The sequence below is a fragment of the Pecten maximus genome, chromosome 13 (assembly GCF_902652985.1).
Source record: "Pecten maximus chromosome 13, xPecMax1.1, whole genome shotgun sequence".
Taxonomy (NCBI): domain Eukaryota; kingdom Metazoa; phylum Mollusca; class Bivalvia; order Pectinida; family Pectinidae; genus Pecten; species Pecten maximus.
Genome location: NC_047027.1, coordinates 29,386,885 through 29,407,152, shown reverse-complemented (window position 1 = coordinate 29,407,152; position 20,268 = coordinate 29,386,885). Strand labels below are relative to the sequence as shown.

At 33.7% G+C, this 20,268-nt stretch overlaps 2 protein-coding genes across 3 annotated transcripts; both read right to left on the bottom strand.

Annotated features, from left to right (window-relative positions):
• Positions 1-81: 81 nt before the first annotated feature.
• LOC117340828 lies at positions 82-12,660 on the bottom strand. Of its 2 annotated transcripts, XM_033902607.1 has the most exons (10): positions 12,170-12,660; positions 11,164-11,260; positions 10,803-10,885; positions 10,367-10,489; positions 10,188-10,238; positions 9,216-9,313; positions 8,144-8,283; positions 1,554-1,666; positions 1,099-1,250; positions 82-578 (listed from the first exon to the last, which is right to left on the bottom strand). In XM_033902607.1, exons 1-10 carry the CDS (start codon positions 12,208-12,210, stop codon positions 475-477), a joined length of 1,002 nt encoding a protein of 333 aa, XP_033758498.1. In that variant the 5' UTR covers positions 12,211-12,660; the 3' UTR covers positions 82-474. The 2 variants fall into 2 exon arrangements, with proteins under 2 accessions (XP_033758498.1, XP_033758499.1); XM_033902608.1 differs by lacking the exon at positions 10,367-10,489.
• A 1,486-nt stretch (positions 12,661-14,146) lies between these two features.
• LOC117340827 (titin-like) lies at positions 14,147-19,912 on the bottom strand. Its single transcript, XM_033902606.1, has 10 exons — positions 19,592-19,912; positions 17,356-17,655; positions 16,759-16,863; positions 16,593-16,614; positions 16,096-16,145; positions 15,865-15,892; positions 15,672-15,748; positions 14,966-15,002; positions 14,796-14,863; positions 14,147-14,529 (listed from the first exon to the last, which is right to left on the bottom strand). The coding sequence occupies exons 1-10, from the start codon at positions 19,896-19,898 to the stop codon at positions 14,483-14,485; spliced, it is 1,041 nt and encodes a 346-aa protein (XP_033758497.1). The 5' UTR covers positions 19,899-19,912; the 3' UTR covers positions 14,147-14,482.
• Between the last annotated feature and the right edge of the window lie 356 nt (positions 19,913-20,268).

Here is a 20,268-nt window from a genome sequence, read left to right as displayed (position 1 = left end):
GAATCATGTTAATTTAAATTGAGATGTAGACTACATCTGTAATGTTACCCTGTAACCTTGAAGAATAATGACGATCGAACAATCATTTCGTGCATTTATTTAGACGTACTGCTTGTGGATATTCAATATTATATTCAAAAATTCATGCACCGCTCCACAGCGTTCATATGTTTGATTTTGAAGATTTTGCCTTTCGACTGCACAATAAAATAGTGTGAAAGTAAGAGTTTGTCATATTTTCTGACATTTAAACTAAAAAGGAAAACAGTTTCCATATCAATGAAATGAACTAATCACTTGAGCCTCATTTCATATCTCGTTACAAGGAACTCATATGATGATTTGAATTCAACATTATATCGTCGCAAAATTTGTTAATCACAGGTTCATCTCTACGATTATGAAGTACTGCTGCAGTGCTTCTTGCCAACTTCTAGCGTTGTCCCAGCCTTTTTGCTGGAAAATGGCATGCGCTCAAATGTCAAACTGGGGGCATCCACTTCTACTGGCAAGCCGAGTTTTCGCATATGCAAAGGCAATGTCTTCTTCTTGCAAAGCCTGAAGGCACTCTTGAAAGCCTAAAAAATCAACGAAATTCACCGAACATTACTCATTGACATTGTGCAATATGTATTGGTATAACAGTTTTATAAACTGAGGTAACGATATCGGAGTTCTAGTGGTATAACTTTCACGATTACTTTCATTACTTTCACATATGACAAAGAAGGGGATAAAGCAGTAAGTGCCCGAGGCAGCAACAAAACTATTATCCGAAATCAAAATCGATTAACTAAGGACAAAATAGGACTGCTGAAAAATTAAAAGGCGATAAAATCATGTGTTCCGGAAGATTAAGCTTCTTCTGGTTCAATGTCGAAACCAAACATTTAAATCTTGATCACATTCAAGTACATGTCTTGCAATTGAGATTCCATGTCTAATTTCCAATAGCATCTAAACGAATGCCATCAACGGCAATGTGATATATTCATTTTATCAACACCTATTTTTTGTGAATAATACGTGCAAAAACATTGAAATATACATCAAACAATGACCTACACTGTAATAGCGAAATGTAAGCAGTTTATTTACCAGATGCCTCAGGAAGTCTATAAAGAACGGCAGGTCTCCCACCTGGACAAGCTGCTTGCCTGCTGTGCGAAATATAGTGGTTGTTCCATCTATCTATCAAGTGATCTAAGTCCATCTGCAGAAGTGGCATAAAGCAATATCGTATGCAGTGCCTGAAATCATACATCAAATATGAGTAATGTTTTGGTCATTTATATGAACGGCTGGTTTTCCTCAGATACCAATATCAGACGCGGATCACACCATATCAATAAAGCCCATGCAAGGTACCAAATGTCAAACAAATTAACTGATTTCTAAGTGTTGGCATTTACTTGTTCACATTACATAGGATGAACATTTTCTCATGTGTATGTTCTGTTTTGAAGAATATAAATATCTTCTGTGTTCTTGATATGACTATACGTAATAACGATTGATCTTGATATCTTTATACTTATAATATCTTGTCCTACATTTCGTTAATAGTTCCTTTGTGTAGTCCACCAAATTCAACAAGATCTTTGAAGAAAGAAATCCACCATTCGCACTGTTGCCGCCTCATAACACTCCACCAGGCTTCGATGCGCTAAGATAAAACAAGTGAAGGTTTACATAAGTCTGTTCTGGAAAAGGAAATGATGCAGGGCGCAAAAATCGACACATGCAAGGTACATCAATCATGTGTCATCGTCCAGATGTTGGTCGGATAATCTGATTATTTAAGGATTATTATTCATTTTCTGTAGCTATATCGAAGTGTATTGACATTGGATGAATAAGTACACATTGCTTAACGTGCACCAAGTATACTTTGCACTTACCCCGATGTCAATACACTTCAATGAAGCTACATTTTGTAGCCACGACATTCAATACATTATTAAGAATAAATCCCTCATACGCATCGTGGTAGAGCGACGTCATTGACAACGTCGGTAAACCAAATTGTTCAAAGAAGAAATATTTCATTTGATATTTTTGAACATTTTATTTTTATTTTGTTAGCCGCAATCTTATGTTTTTGACAGTACTGAAGTACGAATGTAATTTAAAAGATATACATTGTATACTACATATTCGAAAAAAAGATACACGATGAACATCGCGCCGCTAAAATTTACAGTAGTGGTGACAAGACGTCGATACAAGATGGTGTCAACGTCATGCAGACGTCGAACTTCCACCAAGACCGTCTTTGTATTTGCTTACTTTTAATTCAATTTTCATTAAGAACGGATACTCATTTACAACTTTATATGTTGCATTTCATGATCTAATTTCCGAAGTGCCAGTAACTTTCAAATAACTTGTTATATCTTTTATTCTGGTGCAAATCTAATCACCATGCGTAAATATCGAAAAATGTTAACATTGAGCTATCAACGCAAGTGTAAATATTGCAAAATAAAACATTAAATCTTGGTAAGGATAATTACTTCATTAAGTGTTCTAAGCCCACGTAAGGCAGTTGCTAGTTCTGACTGTCGGGTGGTGGCTTTATATTTTTTTTTTTTTTTTTTTTTTTTTTTTTCCTTTTTTTTCTTTTATATTCTATCCATTTTAAAATCACTAGGCGATTCATAATCAATTATTTTTCAATAACCAATCCTTAACCAATGACTTCTCATTCATTAACTTTTAATGACCATTAGAATATGGAAGAATACTTTTAAAGTAACCAAATAATTATACATAATTAAATAAATACATCATTGGCAATTCATCGATTGATTTAATTAACAAATAGTTTATCAAAAAAAATATAAGTCCAACGGAGATGAGCAGGCATATTATCATAATGGAAGAAACAACAAAATATTAGGGAAGACAATCTAAGAAAAATAATTCAGGAAATTGAGGAACAAGATGATATAGACACAGTAGAGTTAGAAGTTAAAAAAAGAGAACTACAGGAAATTAGGGATAAGAAAATAAAAGGTTTAGTAAGGTCACGTGCTAAGTGGGTGGAGGAGGGTGAGAAGCCTACTAGATATTTTTTAAATTTAGAGAATAGAAATTTTACATCTAAAATTATACCTAAATTAGAACTAGATAATGGAGATATAGTTACTCAGCAGGCAAATATTTTGGAAGAGGTCAAGAAATTTTATGAAAATTTATACAGTAATAACAATGAAATAGCAGATGTAAATTTGAATGAACTTTTAGAATCATATAACATAAATAAAATTAGTAAACAAGAATCTGACAATCTTGAAGGTCCAATCACATTGATAGAAGCTGGCAAAACTTTAAGAAATATGAAAAATAACAAAAGTCCAGGTATAGATGGCTTTACAGTTGAATTTTTTAAGTGCTTTTGGAAATATTTGGGTAATTTCATCGTTCGATCTATAAATTTAGGTTATAAACAGGGATCTCTTTCTATTTCACAACGACGAGGTATTATTTCTTGCATTCCAAAGGGAGATAAACCCAGACATTTTATAAAAAATTGGAGGCCCATTACTTTGTTAAGTGTTGTGTATAAAATAGCATCAGGTTCAATAGCAAGTAGAATAAAGACAGTGTTGGATAAAATAATTGATAAAGATCAAACAGGGTTTTTAGCAGGTAGATATATAGGGGAAAATACCAGACTAGTCTATGATATAATGCAGTATACAGAAGAAAATGATATTCCAGGTATGTTTTTAATGATCGATTTCGAAAAAGCTTTTGATTCAGTGTCCTGGGAATTTGTTGAAAAAGTATTAATGTATTTTGGCTTTGGAAATAGTTTAATAAACTGGGTTAAAACTTTTAATAATAATTTAAGTGCTACTATTAATCAGGGTGGGAATCTGTCTTCTTTCTTCCAAATTAAAAGAGGCTGTCGTCAAGGCGACCCGATCGCCCCCTATATTTTCATCCTCTGTGCAGAAATACTAGCGATAAAACTCCGAAATAATTCAAAAAGCAAAGGTATTGATGTTGATAACTGTCCCATACTTTTGTCACAATATGCAGATGATACGTCTCTTGCTCTTGATGGTACAGAGCTATCTCTACAGGAATCAATATCCGAACTTAATTTTTATGCAAATATATCTGGATTAAAAATTAATATTTCTAAAACTCAAGTGGTTTGGATAGGTAGTAAAAAGTTTAGTTCTGACAAATTTCTTCCAGATCTGGGTTTACAGTGGGGAAGTGAAAATTTTACACTTTTGGGAATTGAATTCCATATTAATTTACATGAGATTCCAAAGCTCAATTTCGATAAGAAATTAACTAAGCTTAAATCTCTTATTAGATCATGGAACAGGAGAATTTTAACGCCAATTGGTAGAATTAACATTATTAAATCAATTTTAGTTTCACAATTTAATCATTTATTTATCTCACTACCCAACCCAGATTATAGGTTTATTAGTAAGGTAAATACTATTTTCTTTGAATTTTTATGGAATAGCAAAGTTGACAAAGTTAAAAGAGATGTAATTGTTCAAGACTACATTAATGGTGGTTTAAAAATGATAAATATTAAGGCTTTCATAGGCTCTCTTAAGTTAGGTTGGATAAGAAGATTATTTTCTAGCACCTCCAAATGGCAAGCAATTATAAAAGCATATGTGAATACTGATATGTTGATACAGTGTGGCTCAGACTATTTACAGCAATGTGAAAAGAAATGTAAAAATTTGTTTTGGATAGATGTTTTGAAAGCATGTAGAAAGTTTGTTACATCAAATGAAGTAAATATAAATATTAATTGTCTAAATGCGTATCTGAAGGCACCATTATGGTTTAATGACAAAATTACCATGGACAAAAAGTCTGTTTTTTTTCCAAGACTGGTATAAGAAAGGAGTTGTAAATATAAATGATTTGATAAAGGATCATAATGCTGGTACATTTTATACGTTTCAAGATTTTACACAACTGTATCGAATACGGACTAATTTTCTCCAATATCATAGTGTCATTTCAGCTGTAAAAAAGTTCAATCCCAATCCTGTTCTCCCCATGCTGGAAATAACACGTCCATTTATTCCAGTAAACTTTGAATTTTTTTTTTAAACATTTCAAAGGGTAAAAACACTTTTATAACATTATGATCAGAAATAATATTGTGCCCTCAGGACAAAGAAAATGGAATTCAATTTTTGATAGAAGCAATATTTACTGGAGTCAGGTTTTCAAACCGTTTATTGTAACTAATAACACAAAATTCCAATGGTTTCAATATAGAATCAATCACCATATTCTTACAACAAACTCTCTTTTATTTAAAACTCGAATGGTGCCATCGCCTTTGTGTACACTGTGTAACTCAGAGATTAAAACCATTATTCATATTTTATGGGAATGTCAGGAGGTTCAAAATCTTCTTCTTAGCTTGAAACTCTTTTAGATACACTCCTTATTCCTTTTGGTTTTAATAAAGAATCATTTTTATTTGGTCTTCTCACACAAAATGTAAATGGTAAAATTGATAATGAAATTCTCATTGTAATTAAACAGTACATATATAAAATGCGCTGTCTGCATAAGTCCTTAAATTTAAATGCTTTAATAAATACTATACAGGACTATTTTAATCTACAAAGATGTGTAGCTTATAGCAAAGGAGGTATGTATAAAACACTAAACTGGTCAATAATTTTGCTTTGTTGCTCTGATAATATATTGTGATTTTTCCATCCCCTTTCTCTCCATGTTTTGTCTATTTATCTTTCTATTTATGTATATCAATACTGTCTGTATGTCTGTGTCTCTGTTTAGTCTGTCTGTGTCTTTCGGTCTAAGTAGGTTGGTGTTAGTCTATGTATCTGTTTGTCTGTATATGTCTGTCAGTCTTTCTGTATATGTCTGTGTCTCTGTTTAGTCTGTCTGTGTCTTTTTGTCTAAGTAGGTTGGTGTTGTTAGTCTATGTATCTGTCTGTCTGTGTGTATGTCTGTCAGTCTTTCTGTATATGTCTGTGTCTCTGTTTAGTCTGTCTGTATCTTTCTGTCTAAGTAGGTTGGTGTTGGTTTATGTATCTGTCTGGCTGTGTGTATGTCTGTCTGTTTGTCTGTACATGGATGAATAGCAGGATAATAGAAACAGAATGTGTGTTTAATATGCATTTTCTTATATATGTATGTATACAATAATATATACAACATGTGTAGTATGTGTGCACTTGTATGGGTATATTTGAGTTGTAGTAGGTGCGGTATGTGGATATGTTTTCATGTAAGTGCTGTGTGTACATGCCAATGGATGGATATCAAAATAGTACATGTATGTGTAGTAAAGCATGTGTGCTCATTGTCATATGCAATAGTTAGTATATGACTATATGTAGTACGTATGAACATGTATATGTGTATAGTATTGTGTACATGTATGTATATGTACTAGAACATTCATGTGTGTGGGAAGGTGTTTGCGTGGGGTGTGTCATTCTCATTCATCAGAGTTACTTCCCTTCGTTTCATATGTCACTCGGTCAGTACGGTGGTATAGCGTAGCTTGCGTAGCTTAGCAGACTCTGGGGGGCGAGAATGGGTGTGTGTTGGTGTGTATGTGTGTGTGTAAGCTTGTGCGTAGTAAATTATAATAGAAATACACATCAGTGCTGAAAGGTGTGAATGACCATAAAATGTAGATGTCTTGTGTTTGTTGATAATATATGTTTAACTGAATAAAATGTAAATTACAAACAAAATATTATCATAATGGAATAAACGAGGTAGGCAACCCAAATATTTAGGATATATACATATGAAATGTTTCATACGTACAAAGTTCATCAAAATATGCTTAGTTGTTACATGAGCGTCCTGAGACCCAGGTAGCATAATATCAGCGAGCTATGGATTTTGCCATGGAGAAAAGTGTCTGTACGCATGCGTTAGTTTAGAGAACTTCTGTAAAAAAAAAAAAAAGGTCAGTGAGGTGAGCGCAGCTTGTCATATCACATTGTATCAGAGTACCAATTAATCCCAATACAGTCTATAGTTTGGCAGCAGCAATTTATAAAAGATAAGTCTTAAAAGCGATAGCGGAGAGTGAAACACTATGAAACACTATCAAAGATTTACAAATCCATCTACCTTCACTAGTTTTTCCCCAACATATTTAATTAGACTACGCAAAAAAAAAAAAAAAATTATGACTGCAAATGTTTTCTCTACCTGCTATCATTTTGGATAATACACATGTATTGCACAAAGTATATTACAAGTTATCTTGTTCAAATAAATACAATTTTAAAGTTATAAAACTTTTTTTTCTATAAAGCATTATCTGTAGATGGCACGTTTGGATTCACTACTGTAGATAGTCCACTCCTGAAATTTGCCCCATTCTGTTTACTATATATAAGAATGAGCCATCTATAGCAATGGGCCATCTACAGGCCTTGGCATCAACGGAAATTGGCAATCTTTAGGGGTTGGCCATCTATAGGAGTGGGTAATCTACTGGAGTGAATTGGCGATCTATAAAGGTGGGCAATCTGCAGGAGTGGGTCATCTATGGAGAGTAGGCAATCTACTGGAGTGGGCCATCGACAGGTGAGGGCCATCTATAAGGGTGTGTCATCTACGGGGGTCGGCTATCTCCAGGAGTGGGCCATCTATGGGAGTGAGCCATCTACTGCAGTAGGCCATCTATGAGAGTGTTCTATCAACGGGAGTGGGTCATCTACTGGATTGAGCCATCTACAGGTGTGGGTCATCTACTGCAGTAGGCCATCTACGGGAGTGGGCCTTCTATGGGGGTTAGCCATCTATCTCATATATATATACAAAAAGAATAGGACGCCTTGTAGCAGACGGCACAAATGTACAGATGGGTAAAGATCATCTTATATGGAATACTTTGGAAGTTTCATCGGAAACATTGCAAGCACGTGACTAGGTCTATCCAAATAAATACACATGACCCAGTATCAACCGAAACCACTCACGGCGAAAAATAATGTTAAAAGTAAGGAATATTGAACATTAAAATTTTGTTAATGAAAGATAACATTGTTACTATAAATTTTATCGCACAAATGCAAACAAGAATGCCTACATAGGAAATAACTCTTGAATCCGGGTAATTGTATATTTGTATGCGATGTACCTGATTGAAGATGGATCTTACGACACGGTAACTGTGTATGCCGGAAAACGAATCATTGGACGTATGTCTGAACAAGCACTGAAGAGAACCCATAATGCCATTTTCTGTCCCGGGGTCAGCCTGGAGAACCATAGGACAACCTGAAAATGCGTTGTTTTAATTTAGAATAAGGTATGAATGCTTTGAGGATACTTACAATTCTAATGTACACGTAGATATAAACAAGTATCATTGTTACTGACAGCATTCTTACGAGATTATAAATGTCCATAATTTTATCAAATGCATGATTAAAGAAAACAACTCGTACATTCTGGTAACATCAAAGGTTCTGGTGAGTGTAAAACCTATTTATGATTCAAAAAGAAGAACTTTAACTTGTATCTTTACTAGCATAGATGGGTACTAATACTGTATTTCTCCTGCTCTTAATACACATATATACATGTACATTATAATGCATATGTATATTCCAAGACAAAAACCTATTATGTAGTTTTCTAAAACTTTACAATACCGAATTCCAAGCAATATAGGAAGATATTATTTCAATAAATAAAACTACGTCACACAATTGTTTCGCCCTTGTACAATTCACCAATGATGCTTTGAACCTTAGATGCAAATCTTTAACAAATGTCACATCATAATCGGTATTAAATGTTGATATATGTAAGTAAAGAGGACCATTAAAATAGTTCATTAACCAATTTCGAAAATTCAACTTTGAAAAATTAATTAATATTCCGTTTACAAAATACTTGATATTCGTCAATAATATTCCAATATATGTATTGTTATTGAGCGGAGCAGGTAAAGCTTAATGATATAGTAGATATCAATAAAATAAGTAATACTACTATTTACAGTAACCAATTGCATGGACACCTCTACCAATGTATACATTATCCCGCATACGAATAAATGCATTTCATCGGCTATGAATTGGAGTTTTAAGATATATCATTTTTGAAAACATATCCTTAGATGTTGAATGTACCTCAGACTCTCGGAAATAAAGGTTCTGAATAAAAAATAATCATGCTTTATCTAGAGCTAATTTACAAGTTACCTTTTAATTCGTCAACGCATTGTGCAAAATTGAATGCAACAACTTCCGGATCGTTGTTTGTTGGACCAACCTTTAGCCAGAGTATTTTCCTGGAAAACCTACATCGAAAGCACAGTAATACTATAAGTTCTATTTATTTCAACTGCTTAAGTTGTGTGTATTCGTAAATTGCGTGTGCAGGTATTCATGAATAGTACATTGCGAGTTGCAAAACTGAAAGATTTTTGCTGGTCAGCACAAGACTTGCCGAGTATATTGTTTTGGATTGAATATGGTATTCTATCGAGTGTATTGACAGCAATACCTTAGTGTCATAGTGTTATCGGACTAACACTTAATTAAATTGACGTGTCCAGCCTCGTTATCTTACTCTCAGATAGAGCCCTAGTAATTGACTTGTACCTTATAACTTGTTAATTAATCGCTTATACATTATCAATATAATCAGGTATTGTAGCTAGACGCATTGTTTGAGTATAGGCAGTTCCCGCCAATACCTTGGCAACAAGCATGTACGTGTACATGGTGTACACTGTGGCGTTTGTTTTAGATAGAAAACAGAGATAACATGGACGAAGTAAAATTTCATAAATATCTGAAAGACCTTTTCTGAGAGGACTTTGAAAATGAGTTTTGCATCCCGTGAATTCTAATGGTTATAGAATTAAGCCTTTGATCATCAGTCTTTTGATACGTCGTGTGGTGGCGACAATTATATATAGCAGTCTTAGATAGTATGACCGATTAAGAGCCCATTAAAAACACGCCCTATTGAGTACAATTTCTAATATAGATTGGGTAACTTTCCTTTGACCCGTTTTAAAGATGGCAAACGACATAGACATAACATATTTACGGATTGATGATAATTTAATCAAATTAACAATTACGTAGTCATCCCGTCATGACGTGCATTCTCACGCTTAATGAGTACTTTGGTAAGTCTAATACACAATATAAAAAGATATTTACCCATCAATGCACCCATGTATGGGAAATCCGTATGGTTTCAGCTTATCGTATCTGAAATAAAGTAAATTCTTAATTGACTGCAAATTTGCTTAACTACATTCGCAAAGAAATACAAATCTAAAATTTATCTTTATCAACGTATTTATCATTCAGCATGCATATCAATAGGATAAATATATCCGTCCACGTGCCACACATGATTCGGACCCATTGTTCGGTATACTCTTCGATTTATACGACGCCTTCTTCGAATATCCACCCCAATGGGATCAAGTTCTCTCATTATCTTCATGACTGTATCCCTATTACAACGATAAATATAAATGTTATTTGTCTTAACTTGAACGAAGGATGCATGTCTCAGTCTTATACTGATCAATAATAAGTATACTTATACTGGGCCTGTATTTGATGAAGTTAAGATGTCAAAAAGTTTACTACAATTTATTTGCTACTATTTTGCGGTAAATACATATCTTTTTCTTCTTTACTCAATAATGTAAAACAGAACACCATAACACAATTTATATACCACATCTGTATTATGTAGTTAGGTAATTCTGTTTTTAAGGAACAGCGCTTGCATTCCCTCTCTATCTTTATGTTTATAGTTACCTTGGGATGTTTACTTGTTTTTGTCGTAATATGCAGGTCATTTGCCTGTAACCGATAGTGCTTGGCAAATCAGGTAATAAAGCCTGAAAAAAAATGATTTCCTCTTAAGTTTGAATACATGTCATCAGCACGTTTCTATTTGTGATAATATGAAAATAAACAATGAATTATTCTTCCTAAAATTGTCACACAAAAAAACTCATGTGCTTAATACTTAATTGCTATCATAGCTTCGTACATACAGATTATATAATACAGAAGTACTTATAACAAAATCAATATTGTATTACAATGACTTGGTCTTCTCCAGGTTTTTCTTTAGAATTATACCTGCCAAAAGTATGATATGCAGTAGACCTACTTGAATAATGTTCTTCACTTCAATAACAGTGTGAGCAGTGTTTCCCTTTCGACTTTGCATTCCTGTACGTCGGAGTCTTTTTCTAATTGCATCAGGACTAGAACAACATTTTCAAAGTCATTTCATTATCAAAACGAACTTTATAATATAAAGACGATATTAATCTACACTTAATAATTCTTGATATTTGGAATCAGTTCTCTAATTCTATTTTCATAAATTTACATAGACGTACCAAACATTTACAAAAGTATCAAGTATTCATACAACTTGAAATAGATAAATTGTTTCCGGATTTTAAATTTCCAGATTTTCCGGAAGTGTGTTTACACAGGAAATTTAGTCTTGCCTACAGTGTCATTTTAGGTCAAATATCATAATATTTTGCATTTTTTAAGCAATTGTTAAGTTTTTACCATGGTATTCACAGCTCTAAAATACAGACAAAATAAGTGTACTTATCCTTCAGCGCTGAATTGGAGTTGCAAATGTTGTACAGATTACAAATATGTCCATATTGATGACCATTATTGTCTGTCCATAGTTATAATCAGTATTGTCTGTCCATTGTTATGATCATTATTATAAACAAGATAACATTGGAAAAGCTAAATCCTTGATATCTAAATTATATATGTATATACCAACCTAAAATATAGTTTCATCGAAATGGATTTGATGGAGGGGCGGACGGCCGGATGGATTGATGGACTGACCGATCGACGAACAAAGAGACAATCAGGTAACCTTGGTATTGTGTTTATAATACAGGCGCTAGGTCAATGGTCCATTAACCATGATCACATAAATTATCTTAAGCATCGAATAAAAGAACAATTTTATAATTCATTGCGAGTACACATCTGAACTGTACTAGGCGTATCGTCACCACACTAACACACAGTCTAATGACGTCACTCGGCTCGGATTTAAAAGACTCGCTCTATGTATAGTTAAGTATCCGTACGACAGGGGTTACACGAGTAAGGGTACATGATATACGTACCTGACAACGTTGAGACTGCCAGTATTATTACGATGATCCATTGGAGTTTGATGTCATTGTGGGATACAAATAGATGTTGATTTTGAAGGTAAACATTGGACGTATATCTGTATACGTACATGTTGTATATAAACTTCCTGGTCGGTATACTACTATATACAGCTATAAATAGTAATACCCCTTGTCGTAGTGTAGTATGTCGTCAATCAATGGATAAAAAAACACTACAATCAGCATAACTTAGCAAATCTCACGTGATATAATACATGTAGCTGGAACTATTTCCCGTTGTAAGACGCATTTTGATAAATATCGTAGTTGTTTTGTTATGTCAAACAAAGGCGTTCTCGAATTGAATGTCGCATCGATTACATATGTTCATCCTTCATATCGCTGGTTGGACTAAACGTTCATCATACTTCCGTTTTACATGTACGAATGACCTTATTCAGTAATCAATATATCACATATATCAACCATTCATTTCATTAAACAAATGATTTTTACAGCTTGTTTAATGAGTTGTAATGATCTGTTTAGATCAATTATTTCGATTTAGTTATGATTCATCCATCATTTCCTAAAGCTTTACGTATGGACTTCGTTCTCTTACAGCATTGTCAATGTTCAGAATGAAGGATTGCAATGATTGTTAATTATTACGGAGAACATTCTAGATTAAAGTCACTTTGGAATTTAAATTTGATGAATAGACATCTGATTCAAATATCACAACATATGTTATCTGTTCAGAATTAAGATTCGGGCTTGACATACAATTATATTTTGTTGTATACATACGATAAAGCTGGTAGTGAAACAGATACATGTACATATATCCACATTTGTTCTAAAAAAAGTTGTCGGGAGTCGATGGGATAGAAGGTAGGAAAACCAATCAAACATTTAAAAAAGCATACACATCGATATTAGAAAAGTTTAAAGGTGGTATTATTTTTATTTCCTCCATTTATCATCGAATTTTACCAGAAAAAGAATTTATTTTAGTAAAATGAGGTTGAGTTTCAAACCTTTTTCGCATTATACTTCAGAAAAGACAAAAGAGCACAATTATGCAACACATGTCGATAAACTAATATACAGAGTGAATAACAGGAAGGGGCTTTCTTACATTTGTATTTCAAGTTAGATATAGAGAGACTATTAAATGATAAAATCCATATAACATGTCATATCAGTTTGAGGACCCTATGAGGACCCTATGTCACATAAAAAGCTTCAACCATGTTTTACTAAAATAATTTTTACCATATTTCAATATGTGTATCATATAGCCTACATTTTAGACACTTAATGTTTGATTCAAAATTTTAATACAATAACAACAAAAATGCTGGTGATAAAAAATTGATATATATACCAGTAAAATTAACACCAACTAACGCAAACTCCTCTTTTGCAATTTTCGTAATATTTAAACATTTAAGTCATAAAACACAGATTCATAACAACTGTAATTGCTTTCTGCTGCTTACGTTTCAATATTAACAATATAGATTATGTTGAGTAGAGGTTTTATTTACCGGTCTACATCTTACCGATCTGTTACTCTTCCTTTAGATTTATAGCTATCAGAATCACTGTACATCATATATCTTCTTTTCCTTTTGTTGCTAGGATGGTGATACATAAATACTGACGAATACAATACATATTCCCCCTCTGACATTCAGACCAGAGATTACAAAGGAAGTAGCCGTCTGCTGAATTACCAATCGGAACACCTCGGACATTTTTGTCATGGTCATCTAATCGAACAGCTAAGATGAATGTCAATTTGATATGGGTCACAGCAACATACATATATTACACAGGGTGTGCATGGTGTGTATTATAAGAGATACAATACTATCCATATGCATGCAAAACGTACGACACATAATGCATATGTAGTGATCCAGACGGTAATAGACTCGACCGATTTGTTTTAGGATGTTTCGTCTCTAGTTTTAAACAAACAATTCCATTACATCATACCATACTATCTCGTGTCACGTTTAACTGACATTGGTAAACCATAAGCATAATATAACAACACATAAGTTTGGTAACTAATATATATACTCTATTTGAATGGATGTTATGTATGATTTTATGCACTTGATTGTTACATAAAATTAAACTGATATTTATACACTGTGAATAATAGATATTTCTAATGAAAAGCTCAAACATTCAAAGTTTCATTTCACTTATATAACAACATGGCAAAGTCTTCTTTGATCTCTTCTCTCAAATCATAGCTTGATGAAACATTGCATTATTGACGAGTTCCCTAATGGTGTATCAACACTAATCTTTACAAGCGATTGTGGTATTGATATATGTGCCCCTGTTACCTGAAAAAGAGAAAATGAAATATGAATGATGCTTTACTATATATATATAGATATATATATATTGTATAAGTCCGCAATTGTAGCTGTAATTTGAATATGATAAAAACGTAACCAACTTATAGATTACCAGAGCGAAGTGTTTTGCATATAAATAGAAAGAAATTATGTCCTACTTTATTGATACATTAACGGTTGCAGTGAGGGCTTTAATGCTATCATTTTCATAAGTTTCATGAAAAAATCCAAATGTATTCATTCTCACATACCGGACGTTTTACTATGAGGTTCGTCATAAGCGTTCGGATCTGAACGCCCCTCCAAGGACTCGTATTTTCTGTTAATACAAGAAGATAGTTCATCAACATCAATTACTATGAAAAGAATGTAAAATTTCTTATAAATTATAGAAAATCACAAGTGTGGATTATTTACCTACCCACCATCTCCATCATTGTCGGGATCAATTTGGTTAACTGAAAGTACAATTCACAAATTCGGAAAGTTGTATAATATCAATAATAAAAAAAATATCAGACAGTACATATATAACAAAAACTCAAAAACCTTATCTTAGAAATCCTCTTCGCGTATGCTATATGATACAACATATTTATATATGTTGAAAATGTGGGAAGTTCTTAAAAGAACGCCACAAGGAGGTTACGGTCAGACTAATGGAATTTCTCAACGGACAACACATATAGTAAACCCTCTATAAACCCCTATGGCTTTTATAAACAAGTCATACAATTCAGGGGCCGCGGTGGTTAAGGTGTCCCGACACTTTATCACTAGCCCCCACCTCTGGGTTGCGAGTTCGAAACCTACGTGGGGCAGTTGCCAGTTACTGACCGTAGGCCGGTGGTTTTTCTCCGGGTACTCCGGCTTTCCTCCACCTCCAAAACCTGGGTCCTTAAATGACCCTGGCTGTTAATAGGACGTTAAACGAAAACAAACCAAACACACCAAAACCATACAATTCATATTTACATTATCACATTATTTCCAGATTTGCCTTTGCGATAAACTGTTTCTAGTTAGGTTTCCATATTAGTATATGGGAGGGTTATACATATATAAACAAAATACGTATCTAAAACCGAACGCTTATATTTTTCATCTTATGAAACAATATGGCGTACCATGATGGTGTCCTCCGATTTCAGAATACACGGACGCCTTGGCAACCTCATTAGTATCAAGTTGTTGATATGGAGATCTGGATTGTAAATAAATGATAATATATAGCATAACAAAGTCACCGCGATACGCTTATAAGAAAGGAATACAACTAATTAATTTTAAAATTGGCGCGGTCTACGATTGTGGTCTTACCTTTCAATTTCGCTTTGAAGTCTGAGGCCTGTAATTAAGAGTGGTAATTTACATTTAACACAACAATACTTTTCGTTCAAAGCAAAGCGTATAGATTAAATAATTTGCTTTGGCAAATATGCTTAACCAGTAAGATTGTTACAACAACGGAACAAAAGCGTTATGTTACAATATAAATATATTAGAATAATATAAAATTAAAAAGTATCGGATTCATTATCAGAATAATACCTCGATCTGAAAGTTGAACATCGTCCATCTGTTTTGGAACCTGACTTGGGCTGTAAAAAGTTAAGTAGTAAACAAAGGAATATATTAATGATATTTTCAGGCACATACCGGGCTGTGTTTAAAGCATGAAGTTATGCAACAGGAACAGGAAAACTTACAACTTATGTTCAGCATGTGTTTTTTTTCTATTTCTTGCACAAGCCGATGATCAATGATGCTTACACTTCAATAAAATCAGAAATTGTTTTCTCAAGGAATCAAAGCATTACTGTATAGGCATCGGAATGAAAATAAACGACCAATGGGTGGTCATTCATCTCCTGCTCTGAACAAATGTGTAAAATGTACGACGAATAATGGCTTTCTAATGTTTAAATGCCTGTGTGTGTTTTGTTTATATTTCAGCATTTTTTTTCTCGAGGTGTATCCTTTTGTGATGTAGTAAACAAAATATAATATTGACTCGTCGGAAAAAGATGTTAATTCCATTTGCTTACCTATGACAAAGTCTTCCATTTCCTGCAAAATAAGATAATCATCAAGCTATTTTTCAAATTTAACTATTTTAACGATTGCTTTGTAACTATTTTATAATACTAAATATTTTGTAGATAACTACCACGTCGTTAAAACGACAATCCAATGCACAGTATGAGTACTTACGTTTGTAAAACATCCCGATTCCAACTGTGATCAAAAGTGTAAGTATACCAATAACTGTCAGTACAACTCCAGTGACATACATACTGTCAGTTCCACAGGAACATGCTGTATCAAACAAAGGAGTATAGCTCATCGCAACTTACATACGTTTTTTGGTATAGATCCGTGAGACAACTGTTGTACTTGTGTGTAAGTGTATCCTATTTTAAGCTAATCAAGAACCTTGAGCTTTCAAAATTTCTTGCATTTAATCATGACAAGGTCACAAACTAAATTAGATTAGATAATTTTAAATGAAACCCAAAAAAAAAGCTGATGCTTCGCAATTAATTTAAGTTATCTCAAGAGCAACTCAAGCAATCGCATACATGTGCGAAGTTATGGAGACGATATGAGCATGGATGTTTCTTGTTTTGTGAGAACTATAAACTACATCTTCGTCACATCAAATGATAAATCCCGGTTACTTAAAAAAGACGAGATGAAGTTACAACCGTTATAGCATTTTGATTTTGGTAAAGTATCTATACTATTTACTTATGATAAGAAAATTCTATCTTTAGCTATATCTTTACTGATTATATGCTGCCGACTTACGTTCCTGAACAGTGCAGCCAACAGCATCCGCTGATGTTGTGTTTCCGTACTGATTGTACGCTACAACCTTAAAGAAATAGGCATGGCCTCCATCCAGATTGTCTATATACTGACTATACACATCACTTCCGTCTGTGGTTTTTGCAATCGTCACTGGATAAACCTCTTGTGAGTTAAGAAATCTGTCTCTGCTGAAGATAACTTGGTAATACTGAGAGTTCCCTCCGTCACTCCACGAGACTTCAACAGAACTAGGCTTCGTGCAGCCAATCAAAAGATTGTTTGGGATTCCTGGGTTCACTATTTTATAGCAAAAAAGTTTTGTACGTTAATATACATGCTTCCATTCATCCTGTGATATGCGTTCTGTTACATGAATTATTGGTATCTTCTGAACACAGATACGCCTTAGATTATACTAACCATACGAGAAAAGAAATGTTTTCATTAATATGTTTTTTTAACATTTTAGTAAAAATGACGGTTTTCGTTTACCAGCTCCGATTGATCTATTTACAGCTGGTTTGTAATTGTCACTGTCGTCTTGAGTGTAACGAATGTCCTGTGTATTATATTACGCTAGAGTGTATGTGAGCGTACAATATATGTGGGACTATCAAGGTGACCAGTATGACCATTTACGAGTGTTACCTGTTCGCCGTGTTTATGGCGCAAGATTAACTTGGGGAAGAAGCCCCGACATCGGATAGGGAAGTAGTCTTGCTATCTTTCTTAAATTGTTTTTTTATGGTTATTTATTGTCATATTTATTCCGACCTTATTGTAAGTCAAGTCATCTAGATATCCCTGCATGCTATTCATGAGTTACTATTTGTGTAATCGAATACAGATGCCTTGTTTTGATAGAATAGTTGTATTTTTGTTGACTAACGATTTGAACATGTATGTCAGCTGATATATTAGTAGATTAACTGTTTTTAAACTGATAATTGAACTGCGTAACGTGATTTTGTTCATGCTAGCTATGCACGGAAGCCTAGAGTGGTAGTCGTGAGCAGGTGTACTGGTGTGAGTGCGCGCAGGTGAAAATTCTACAGAATCTCGCAGACGTCGTATAAGACTCGTTACTAACTCGTTATTAAAGTAATGCTTAATGCAGAATTTCATCACGCATGGTAGATTGTAGCTTTTTGTATCAATGTATTGTATTGCATTCACAATTAAGGTATAATTATTGGTAGTTTACAATAATTAATTACGTATTAGTGAACCGTAGATAACGTCTTTGGCGGTAAAGATATGTTGGTTATAACTGTAAAGAAATGGATGTTCAATTTATTTGTTAAAACTTCACATGGCGAGTGCATGATCGCCAGACATTATGATGGGCTAGCCGGAAGGGACAACGGGTATTCAGTTATGCAGTGTCAAAGCCGACCAGAGGTTGAGGTCAACTGCCAGGAAGACAGGTATAAGTCAATTTAACGTGTCCAAAGGGGAAGTGGTTGTTGTTCACTGTGTTTGTATATCCTCGCCAGTAGTTCGACGGATATTGCGGATGCCGAATTTTTACTGTGCTGTTTCACGATGAAAATGGAACAATTTATAGATTATCTTTGCATATGTGAGGTGTTTGGGAATCTGAATGACAACCCGGTTGTGTGGAAAGACTTTAGCTACATTGCTAGAAATATATGTAGTATGTTAGAGAGTGTGATTGGTAGAGTGAACAAGTTTGTATTTTTTGTGATTATATGTAAATAAACATGCATATATGATCATTGTGTCGGATTCCTTGAGTTGATTTCTGGAATAAGCAAACTACGGCTCGTCCGGCGTTCCAGTAATGTAATTAATGAACTTTGTTACAGTTTACGTTTTGTGATATCAGCAATATTTGGTGTTTTAATGTCGTGTTCTTTCACGTAATAACTTGACAACAGGAGATATTCTAGCATACAACATATACTACTGTCCATTGTACCGAGAAACAAATACTGATTAAACAATGGATTTTAAGATACAATTCAATAAACAATGAGTTTTGCCTATCTTAATGATTTTCGTGGGAAAGAAAACATTTGTTTTATGCTATATACAAATACATGTTGGTATTACTGGTTTCTTTTCAAAAACGTTTTATATCGAATATTCAGTTAAATCAAAATCATTGGCTATTGATTTAAGCTTATATTGCCTGACTTTTTATTACTTAACAGAAATCGGATTATGTTTTTCCATAGAACTATGCAATTATCCAGAATAAAATACTTACATTTTTCATGAACTGTGAAGCGAAGCATGACACTTCCATGATTGTTTGCTGCTGTGACGTTATATAATCCAAACCACCTCTCCTGTATACTGGTTCGAGTCAAAACTGAAAACGCTGTTGAATTCCTCACCTCAAACGTATTTTGTATAATAACGCCATCCGTTCCGTTTACAAGATCCGTTACATAGGTTGATTTTGATGGTTGGAAGGTCCACACAAAAGATGGCGCCGGGTTAGAAATAAATGTAGAAGACAAAATAAGGGTTTCTGACTGGGATAGATAAAGCGTCAGGTTTTGGTCCAGCATTTGATATGGAGTTGGCTCATCTAAAACATCAAAAGGTCAAATAAAGAAACTACATAAAATGATACACCATCCTATCAAATGTCCTAATAATACATTACATGAATCCTAAAATAACACTGAGAGTATTTGTTGTTGAATTTCCTATTTTGCTGCATTACATAGCATTGTCACCTCGTTAAAACCGCCTATGCATCACATACGATATTTAATAAACTGGGCCATTAATCCTAAATTGGGACGCACACTATCCAGTATAAGATCATATTCTTATAGAATTAATAAACTTGACTCCAACGATTAAAAATGTTTTTAATTATTTAGAACGCCTATACTCTTTTTCATTAGTTCAATGTTTTGTTCATCATAAGAG

What these genes read in the sequence shown, in the direction of transcription:
- LOC117340827 (XM_033902606.1), bottom strand. Translation starts at nt 19,898, where the DNA reads ATGCTGGACCAAAACCTGACGCTTTATCTATCCCAGTCAGAAACCCTT. An exon ending in TGTTCAACTTTCAGATCGAG is followed by an intron (nt 15,893 to 16,095) that starts GTATTATTCTGA and finishes TCTTAATTACAG; the next exon opens with GCCTCAGACTTCAAAGCGAA. An exon ending in GACAATGATGGAGATGGTGG is followed by an intron (nt 14,864 to 14,965) that starts GTAGGTAAATAA and finishes TTGTATTAACAG; the next exon opens with AAAATACGAGTCCTTGGAGG.
- LOC117340828 (XM_033902607.1), bottom strand. Translation starts at nt 12,210, where the DNA reads ATGGATCATCGTAATAATACTGGCAGTCTCAACGTTGTCAG. An exon ending in AAACAAGTAAACATCCCAAG is followed by an intron (nt 10,490 to 10,802) that starts GTAACTATAAAC and finishes TCGTTGTAATAG; the next exon opens with GGATACAGTCATGAAGATAA. An exon ending in AAAGGAACTATTAACGAAAT is followed by an intron (nt 1,251 to 1,553) that starts GTAGGACAAGAT and finishes GTATGATTTCAG; the next exon opens with GCACTGCATACGATATTGCT.